This window comes from Eumetopias jubatus, unplaced genomic scaffold, assembly GCF_037043125.1.
Source record: "Eumetopias jubatus isolate StellerSeaLion01/CBP00866 unplaced genomic scaffold, mEumJub1_p1.0 scaffold_3, whole genome shotgun sequence".
Classification (NCBI taxonomy): domain Eukaryota; kingdom Metazoa; phylum Chordata; class Mammalia; order Carnivora; family Otariidae; genus Eumetopias; species Eumetopias jubatus.
The window spans coordinates 9,223,021-9,233,326 of NW_028274809.1; the positions used below are offsets into that span (position 1 = coordinate 9,223,021).

The following is a 10,306-nucleotide window of genomic DNA, read 5'->3' on the forward strand; positions in this document are numbered from 1 at the left end:
GTTAACAGAAGCAAAAGGATGTGTGCAGCATTCTGACAAAGGCAGAAGTGATCCCCAGAAGGCCTGATGGCTTGGGGTCTGGTAGATCTCTGGGAATTTGCCACCTGAAACTGGCCCTGGAAAGAGTGCCTGTCCTTAAGAACAGAAGACCAGCCATTGAAAGACAGGCAACGTCATCACTGATCCTGGAGCACGGCACTCCTGCTCACCGCCCATCCTGACCCCTCTCCTGGCCTCCCCTACCATGTACTCTACTGCTGTTCTCCCCTCCTTCTCAGTTTGTGGCAGTTACATCTTTTGGTTTCCACCTCCTGTGTGTGGGCTCTTTCCACAGGCCCTGTCCACAGCCCTTTGCTGGGACAGCTTTAAGAATGTATTCATGACCACACCAACGAATTCCAAAGCTGCATTTCCAGGGCAGATGCCTTGCCCCACGGCCGTGGCTCACAGTGCCTGATGAACGGTTTAATCACAGACTAAAACAGGAGCAACAGTTTCTTGAGCATCAGCTATGTGCTTGCCCCACGCTAAAGGCAGTAGAGAATATAAAAAAGCCTAGGCTATGGGTCCTGTCCTTCAAAAGCTTTCAGTGTAGGAAACCTAAATGTCCATTAACAACAAGTTAAGCAGATACAGCCGCTCAGTGAAATATTCTACAGCATAAAAAGTATGAGGCAGATCACAGGAAGATGTTCACGCCATGTTACCATTGATAGAGAAAAGCCAAGCTTCAGCACAATGTGCATGGCATCATTCCATTTTGTAAAACAAACTATAGACATGTAAATATATTTTGAATATTCATATAAAAAAGTCTGGAAAACTAGACTAACCCATTAACAATGGTTTCTGCAGGAGTGGAGCGCAGGGAAATGAACTTTTTATACTTCCACATTGTTTGAATCTTTACTGTGAGCATATGTTACAATTTTCTTTAAAATTTTTTTTCAAGTGGCTTTAAGATTTCAGTTTAGTTATGAAAACAAAAAAAAATCATATAATGGAAAACAGGTAACTCTAATGCAAGGATAGAAAACACATTATAAGTTACTATAAAATTTGCTGCATTGTAAAATACAAGTTTTCAAGATCTCTTTCTGTGACCCATGTTTTGTAAAACATACCTCTTTCACAAGTCCAAGTAATTCTGATTCATGAGCCAGAACATCCCCCATATTGAATGGTTACTGTTAATTCTCACAGCAAAAATCTCTACAAGGCAAAAATAGAAGATAAAAGCTTTCATTTCAACCGTCTGTGAAATCATAAAAAGGTGGCTGTGGTGGGCAGAATAAGGCCCCCACCCTAATCCCCAGAACCTGTGAATACGCTAGGTTGCATGGCAAGAGGGAATTAAAGTTACACACGGAATCAAGGTTGCTAATCAGCCGACCTTAAAATAGGGAGAGTATATATGATTATCTGGTGGGCCCAGTGTAATCACAGGGATCCTTATAAGGAGGCAAGAGGGTCAATGTCAAGAGTGATGCATCGCTTGCCCTGAAGGTAGAGGGAAGGGCCCCAAGCCAAGGAATGAGTGCAGGCAGCCTCTATATGCTCAAAAAGGCAAGGAACAGATTCTCCTCTGGAGCCTTCAGAAATGAACAAGCCCTGTGGACACCTTGATTTTGGCTCCATGAGGCCCATTTTGGACTTCTGACCTCCAGAACTGTAAGATAATAAATCTGTGTTGTTTTAGGTCACCAATTTTATGGTAATTTATCATACGGAAATACAAAGGCTAATGTTCATAGTAATTCCTTCTTCTATGACAACTGCTAAAATGAATATGAACACGGCCTAGAAGTTGGTGTAAATGAGCAGCGAGGGCTCTTTGTGAGACTGGGGAAGATTATTCTTCTTATTTGGCTTTCTAATGTGCCATAATGTGGTATGTGTAATTCAAACAGTCAAGACCACAAAGTGCATTTTAGAACAAAACAGAATTTGATAAGGTTCATTCATTTACTTTAAAGAAGGATATGCATTAATATTAATTTGATATAAATGAACACCAATTCCTCATTCTGCCTCCAAATAAAAACTAATCATTCACACAAAGATATGGGATACTACTTATCTGCAAGAAATCTTTAATGTTTCCTGAAGATCATAATCATTTAGCCTTACAGTAATGGGGGAGGAAGTGGAGTGCATTTACACAAGTGTTAACACAAGGTCAGGCACCAAGGAACGTATTAGGTCAGTCTTTGTTTTGTTTAGTTTAGAGAGAGAGAGCGAGCGGTGGGGGGGGGGGCAGAGGGAGAGAATCTTAATTAAGCAGGCTCCATACCCAGCATGGAGCCCAACATGGGGCTTGATCTCATGACCCGAGCTGAAATCAAGAGTCGGACGCTTAACCAACTGAGCCACCCAAGCACCCCATGGTTAGGTTTTTAATTACATTTAAGGATGCACAATATCTATGTACATTTCCAAACATTTAAATAAATAAAATATTGCAAACCTTTTAAAAAAGTATTTTCTACTTTTTCTGTCCCCAGGTGTGCCCAAAGCAGCCACTCCCTGTGCCCCACTCCCAGGCTCTTCAGCCAGATGGACTGCCCATAACCCCAGGGGAATGAAAAAAGTCTGGGCACCGATACTAACTGTGCCATTCACTGGCACCTGATCTGGGGCAAATCACTGAAACTCGGGGCCTCTTGCATCTACAAAGGAGAGTGGAGAATTGATCAGATCTCTTCTAGTTCTAGGAACACATGATTCTGTAACATTACATTTTGATCTGCCCATTACAGTGCATTTGATTTCAATTATTTGAGCATAAGTCAGGAAGATTAAATGTAGTAATGTCCCCCTTTTCATTCTTTTGTCTGTCTCACCATCAGCTTGTGGCATCTCTCCCGAGGTACGGTGACACAATCTCCCATCCCCTCTGTCTCCACTTCAATTTCTATCCTATTAACAAGGGATCTTGCCCTTCCTGCTTAGGACCCTCCTGTGGTTCCACCATCCTCCACTACTTAGGCCCAACTCTCAAAGGCTACACAACGTGGCCTCCCACACTCTCGCCTTTGTTCTGTTAACTTGAGCCTCGATGGCCACTTGTGTGACTGCACCCACCAGAAGCCCACATCACAAGCCTGCCCTCTCTCGAGGACTTTGCACTTACTGCGGACACCCTCCAGATGTCCCCATCTCCTTCAGGTTGCTTAAGTATCACACCTTCAGAGAGACTTGCCCTGACTACCCTTTGTACGGGGTCAGTCCCGTCACTGCTTAGTCTTTTGTCCTGTTTTATTTTTCTCAAAAGCACTAACCACTACCTGACTTGCACATCCCACCTGTAAACAGGAGAACACCTGTCCCCTGGCACCCCCAGTGCCTAGGCCAGGGCCCGGCACGCTGGAGTTGCTCAAAAAGGAATGGCAGTAATTTCAGGTATGAGGAAAATAAAGCAAGGAAGGGGACAGAGCTTGGAGAAGAGGGGTCTAGGGTTATTTTAGATAGTGGGGGCAGAGAAGGCCTCCCTGGGAACATGTGGGCAGCGATGTGAGGACGTGGGTACCTCTGGATCTGGGGGGGAGGGATTTGCAAGTGCAGGGGCTGCAGAGTGCTGAGAGTGGCAAGAGAAGCCAAGCCAAGCAGACACTGAAGGCCGTGAGGTGCCGGGCCAGGTCAAACGGGCCTTGTGTAAGCTAGCGGCTTGCATGTACTGGGAAGCCCGGACAGGGGGCTGTCAGGGGACTGCCACCACCCGATTTACAGTTCCTAACAGCGGGGTCTGCTGTGTGGGGGAGAGACTGAGGGGATGGAGCGGTAAGGAGGCCACGGCAAAGCCCGAGCTGGTGACGAGGGAAGTCTGGATGGGGAACAGGAAGCTTGTGAAGGGTTCGGCTTCCACATGTGAAAAGGAGAGGTGGCATGACCCGCTGATGGACTGGAGGTGGGATGTGAGGGGAGAAATGAAGGGCGACACTGGGGCCTAGGCAGATGCCATTTGCTGAGGTGGGGGAAACTGGGGGGCCGTCTGAGAGGTCAGCTTGAGAGTGCTGTTCCAGCCATAAGCATCACAGGCCCATGAGGCATCCGAGGGAGTGGGGTGCTGAGAAGGCTGGTGCATGTGAGTCCGGAGTAAAGGGAAAGGCGATTTTCTCTTTCAACATTCCTTCGGCTATTCAGGGTCTTCTCTGGTTCCATACAAATTTTAGGATTATTTGTTCCAGCTCTGTGAAAAAAGTTCATGGTATTTTGATACGGATTGCACTGAATGTATAGATTGCTCTAGGTAGTACAGACATTTTAACAATATTTGTTCTTTCAATCCATGAGCATGGAACGTTTTTCTATTTCTTTGTGTCTTCCTCAATTTCTTTCATGAGTGTTCTATAGTTTTCCAAGTACAGATCCTTTGCCCCTTTGGTTAGGTTTATTCATAGGTATCTTACGGTTTTTGGTGCAATTGTAAATGGAATTGACTCCTTAATTTCTCTTTCTTCTGTCTCATTGTTAGTGTATAGAAAGGCAACTGATTTCTGTGCATTAATTTTTATATCCTGCCACTTTGCTGAATTCCTGTATGAGTTCTAGGAATTTTGGGGTGGAGTCTTTCGGGTTTTCCACAGAGTATCATGTCATCTGAGAAGAGTGAGAGTTCGACTACTTCTTTGCTGATTCGAATGCCTTTTATTTCTTTTTGTTGTCTGATTGCTGAGGCTAGGACTTCTAGTACTATGTTGAACAACAGTGGTGATAGTGGACATCCCTGCCGTGTTCCTGATCTTAGGGGGAAAGCTCCCAGTTTTTCCCCATTGAGAATGATATTCGTTAATGTTGAAAAAGAAAAGCAAAGCTGGTGGCATCAAAATTCCGGACTTCCAGCTCTATTACAAAGCTGTCATCATCAAGACAGTATGGTACTGGCACAAAAACAGACACAAAGATCAACGGAACAGAATAGAGAGCCCAGAAATGGACCCTCAACTCTATGGTCAACTTAACTTTGACAAAGCAGGAAAGAATATCCAATGGAAAAAAGACAGTCACTTCACAAATGGTGGTGGAAAAACTGGACAGCCACATGCAGAAGAATGAAACTGGACCATTTCCTTACACCATACACAAAAGTAGACTCAAAATGGATGAAAGACCTAAATGTGAGACAGAAATCCATCAAAATCCTAGAGGAGAACATAGGCAGCAACCTCTGTGACCTCGGCTGCAACAACTTCTTGCTAGACACTTTTCCAAAGGCAAGGGAAACAAAGACAAAAATGAACTATTGGGACTTCATCAGGATAAAAAGCTTTTGCAGAGCCAAAGAAACAGTCAACAAAACCAAAAGACAACTGACAGAATGGGAGAAGATATTTGCAAATGTCTTATCAGATAAAGGGTTAGTATCCAAAATCTATAAAGAACTTATCAAACTCAACACCCAAAGAACAAATAATCCAATCAAGAAACGGTCAGAAGACATGAACAGATTATTTCTCCAAAGGCATACAAAAGGCCAACAGACACACAAAAAAATGCTCAACATCACTTGGCATCAGGGAAATACAAATCAAAACCTCAATGAGATACCACCTCACACCAGTCAAAATGGCTAAAATTAACAAGTCAGGAAACGACAGATGTTGGTGAAGATGAGGAGAAAGGGGAACCCTCCTCCACTCTTGGTGGGAATGCAAGCTGGTACAACCACTCTGGAAAACAGTATGGAGGTTCCTCAAAAAGTTGAAAATAGAGCTACCCTACGACCCAGCAATTGCACTACTAGGTATTTACCCAAAAGATATGAATGTAGTGATATGAAGGGGCACCTGCACCCCAATGTTTATAGCAGCAATGTCCACAATAGCCAAACTATGAAAAGAGCCCAGATGTCCATCAACAGATGAATGGATAAAGAAGATGTGGTATATTATATACAATGGAACACTACTCAGCCACTAGAAAAAATGAAATCTTGCCATTTGCAATGACGTGGATGGAACTAGAGGATATTATGGTAAGTGAAATAAGTCAATCAGATAAAAACAATTATCATATGATCTCACTCACATGTGGAATTTAAGAAACAAAACAGAGAAGCATAAGGAAAGGGAGGGAAAAATAAAACAAGACGAAATCAGAGAGGAAGACAAACCATAAGAAGCTCTTTTTTTTTATGATTTTATTTATTTATTTGACAGAGAGAGACACAGCGAGAGAGGGAACACAAGCAGGGGGAGTGGGAGAAGGAGAAGCAGGCTTCCCACTGAGCAGGGAGCCTGATGTGGGGCTCGATCCCAGGACCCTCGGACCACGACCTGAGCTGAAGGCAGACACTTAACTGACAGAGCCACCCAAGCGCCCCAAGAGGCTCTTAACCATAGGAAACAAACTGAGGGTTGCTGGAGGGGAGAGAGGCGGGGGGATGGGGTAACTGGGTGATGGACATTAAGGAAGGCATGTGATATAATGAGCGCTGGGTGTTATATATAAAACTGATGAATCACTGAACTCTACCTGTGAAACTAATAATGCATTATATGCTAATTGAATTTAAATTTAAAAAAAAGAAAAAAAAAGGAAAGGTGGGAGCTGGAGGTAAGCATTTGGAAATTGTCAGCATAAAGATAGCATTTCAGGAGACAAGGATCCCAAACAGACCAGGACTCCTAAGGAGAAGGCGCAGCAGAGCAGAGCTCAGGCCTGTGCCTGAACCCTGGAGCACTGCGGTACTGAGGGCTCAGGAAGAAGAGAGGCAGCCAGCAAAAGATGAAGCCAAGAGCAGTGACTTATCGGTGGGACACAGCCGGGAGACTGGGGAACCTGGAAGCCAAGGAAGGCGTTCCCCACATCAACTGTGACTACACATGGTTGAGTAAAATGCGGGCAGAAGACTTGAGCCCTGGATTTGGCAACATGGAGTTTGACAGTGACATGGGCAAGAGCAATGAAGAGAGGCACCTGACTGGAAAGGGTTAAAGAGAGGAAGAGAAGTCACAAAGAAGGGACAGGGAGATCTGTCACAAAAAGGGGAGGAGTGATCGAGTGGTGGTTAGAAAGATATGGGAGGTTTTTTAAGGAGGAAGATATTATAAACAGTAGGTTTGTAAGTTGATGGGAAGGACCCAGTTAGAGAAGGACAAATCGAGGCAGAAGAGAGGAGATGGTCAAAGAAGCAAGGTCCCGGCCGCATCCAGTGTCCAGCTGGAGGGCTGGCCCTAGATAGGGCGGGGACAGTCCATCCCCTGACACAGAGGGAGGGCAGAGGAGATGGGTCAGTACCATCTCCTGGAATCTGTCCAAAGAAACGGACAGACTCAGCGATGAGTAGAACAAGAAACAAGGTCATCAGCGGGAAGATGCGTGTTGATAGCTGGAAAAGAAGAGAAGGCAGGAACCAAGCTGACTACCGACCAGGGCAGGATTTCCAATATCAGGAGTCTGCTTAAGACACATGGATTCAAATCCAAAATGGAACCAGTCTGCATAATTCTGCAGTTTCTCCAGCCTCTGCCAGCTGTCTGAGTTAGGTTAGCCAAGGTGAGGTTTTTCCAGAAGACAGGGGAAAGAGAAAACAAGTATAACAGTGATGGAGCAGCGGAGCCGGAGGAAGGGAGGTGCACGGGGGGTTCTAGGGCAGTGAAAAAGCAACAGGCTCAAACACCTGCTTAACGAGGCATGGCACCTAAGATCTGCTTCTGAGACACATTGATGGGAGCTTGAAAAAGTGTGATCAGAGCAGAATGGGTGCTTGATTTTAGAGGTGATGCAGTAGTAAAATGTTCATGACCATGGGAGTGGTGGATAAAGAGAATGGACAAAAGAGATGCCTAAAAGATGAAACCGGAGTGAGCAGCCAGGATGGTAACATCTCCAGAACTGAGGTAGAGACGGGAAGCCAGGCGCTACAGCCTTCACGGAGTAACAACTGCGCCCCTGCTAGGTGACAGCCTCAAGGAGGGGTGGCGAGTGGTAAAGCCCAGAGCATGTACTTCAAAACAGGTGGGGGTTCTGAAGCAGGGAGGCAGTGGTCTAGAAGTAGCAGGGAGGACAGGACGCCTACCCTTCCCGGGACCTACAGTCCTGCCAGATACACAAGGAGGAGAAAGACCGCCTACTGTTGGGGACCACCAACTCTGCAACCCTTCTCTGGATCCACACCACCCCTGCCCCTCTCCCCCTTCCCCACATCAGGCCCACCAGTGGTAAACCCTGGCCATTCCCCGGTACCACATGCTTTTTCACAACTCCAAAACTTCTGTTTGATATACTTGCCCCATCACAAACTTGACACAACATGCTAACTTAACCCAGAACTGACCTCCTTCAGGAGGTCTCCCAGGAACCCCTCCCCTTCCTTCCCTATCAAGGCTATTCTCCCTCCTCTGGGGTACCTCTGAACTCTACATTTACTTCTACTGCTACACTTATTACCCTGTTTACAAAGGCAGTGAGGTGGATTTAAATGTGATCTCTCCAGGGGCACCTGGGTGGCTCAGTTGGTTAAGCATCCAACTCTTGATTTCGACTCAGGTGATGATCTCAAGGTCGTGAAATAGAGCCCCGTGTCTGGCTCCACGCTGGGTGTGGAGCCTGCTTAAGATTCTGTCTCTCCCTCTCCCTCTGCTTCTCCTCAAGCCCCCCACCACTCACGCACTCTCTCAAATAAATAAAAATAAACAAATAAATTTGATCCCTCCAGAGCCTAACAGAGTCTGCTAGGCATGATAAGACACCCAAGATATTTACAAATAAATGAAGTCCAAGCAGAGAGAACAGCATTTTTTTTTTGAAGGTCCTAGAATAAGAAAACTTTGTTTTTGAGAACTCAAGCTCCTTCCTACCTCAGGGCCTTTGCACATACTCTTCTCTCTGCTTGCAACATTTTCCTCCTCTTTATTCACCCAGCTAACCTCTGTGCTTAATAAACATCACTTCCTCGGAGAAGTTCTTCAAGACCATCATTTGAGTAAGATCCTACTGTGATGGTCTCTCCGTGAATGTGAGCCACTGTTCGGTATTCTATTACTCTGACATACTTAGAAATTAGAATTTTCTCTAAACCTTTATATCATAAAAGTTCATTTATTAAGAATTTTTGTATGCCAGGCAATGTGCAAAATGTTTCATTTAATTTGCACAATACACCTGAGAGATGAATATTATTTACATTCTTTTACAGATGAGGTAACTGAGGCTCAAGAAGCCTGAGGTGCTCCCAATAATCCAGCCAGTAAATGACAAAAGTCAGAATTTAAATCCAGACCGACATTAACCACTACACAGCATTACCCCAAAGGCTGGGACCACCTCAATCAGAATCAGCTTGTGCAAATGAAATTCCTAGAACCACCCTGATCCTACTGAACACCACGGCAGGCACGATGCCCAGAAATTGCTTTAAACAAGCTCTCTTTTATGCACACTCAAGTTTGAGAACCACTGCTCTACTTTATGCAAAAACTAGAGAAAACTTCAGCTACTCGTGGGGGTTGCAGTATGGCGGCTTCTTATTTTCTATATAAAGGGCTTTAGGACCTACAAGCTAGCTAAGGGGAAGGCTATGGGATTTGTCTGGAAGACGAATTTGCATGGCTAGGATCCTAGTTTTGCTTAGACCGGATGAAGTCTGGGGAGGAGGTTAGCTGATGCAGAAAACGGAGGGGCTGGATCTAAAAGCCCCAGGCTACCCGCTTACGCCGTCACTACCCAGCTGGACGACTTGCGCCCCCCTCCAAGTCTGGCCCACTGAAGCCCAGATCAGGGACTACCTGCGGGAAGCAGCTGGGCCTGTCCTCGGTTTGTTCAGGAGGCCGCCTCGGGCCCACGCCAGAGTAACAGCCCAGGGCGGCTGACCAGAAGTGGGGGCGTTCGGCAGCGGCTGCCAAGCTGGCTTTCCTCCGGGGCGAGGGCCCCGCAGATCTTGGGCCCTGGGGCCCCACCACAGCCCCTTCCCGCCCGCGGGCTGCGGGTGCCGGGGCAGCCGGGCCGCGTCGGAGGACAAGCTTACCTGCTGCACGGCCGCGGACACCCTCCCTTAACCTGCTCGGCCACTCCTGCTCCAGCTGTCGCCCCGGCAACCGCCGCCGCCAGCCCAGCATCACGTGGGGGCGGCGCAGCCAATCACGGGACGCGCCGGCGCGGAGCATCCTGGGAGGAAAGGCGGGCTCTTTGGGAGCTGGAGCTGCGAGGCTTCCTGGCGGCGGAAATGAAGCGAAGGTTTGCCTTGCAATGGGTCCTGCGGGGCGCGTCCTGCGGTGAGGCTTCCGGGTCTTCCTCTCCACGACTTCCCACTCGTTCATTCCACAGACATTGCGCCCGGCGCTGTGCCCGGCTCTGGGGATGAGCC

The 10,306-nt window shown here is 46.7% G+C and overlaps 1 protein-coding gene across 5 annotated transcripts in view; it reads right to left on the minus strand.

Moving 5' to 3' along the window:
• The window catches only part of ARMC9 (armadillo repeat containing 9), a 144,583-nt gene extending 134,540 nt beyond the window's left edge, over positions 1–10,043 (minus strand). For all 5 annotated transcript variants that reach the window (XR_015767835.1, XM_028105234.1, XM_028105237.2 and 2 more), the window contains exons 1-2: positions 9,968–10,043; positions 1,125–1,212 (exon numbers count right to left, since the gene is read on the minus strand). Coding sequence is in view for 4 of the 5 variants with exons in the window: in XM_028105234.1 (XP_027961035.1) it covers positions 1,125–1,175 (51 nt within the window). In the remaining variant the exon portion in view is untranslated. The remainder of the gene's footprint in view (positions 1–1,124; positions 1,213–9,967) is intronic.
• Positions 10,044–10,306: the final 263 nt, after the last annotated feature.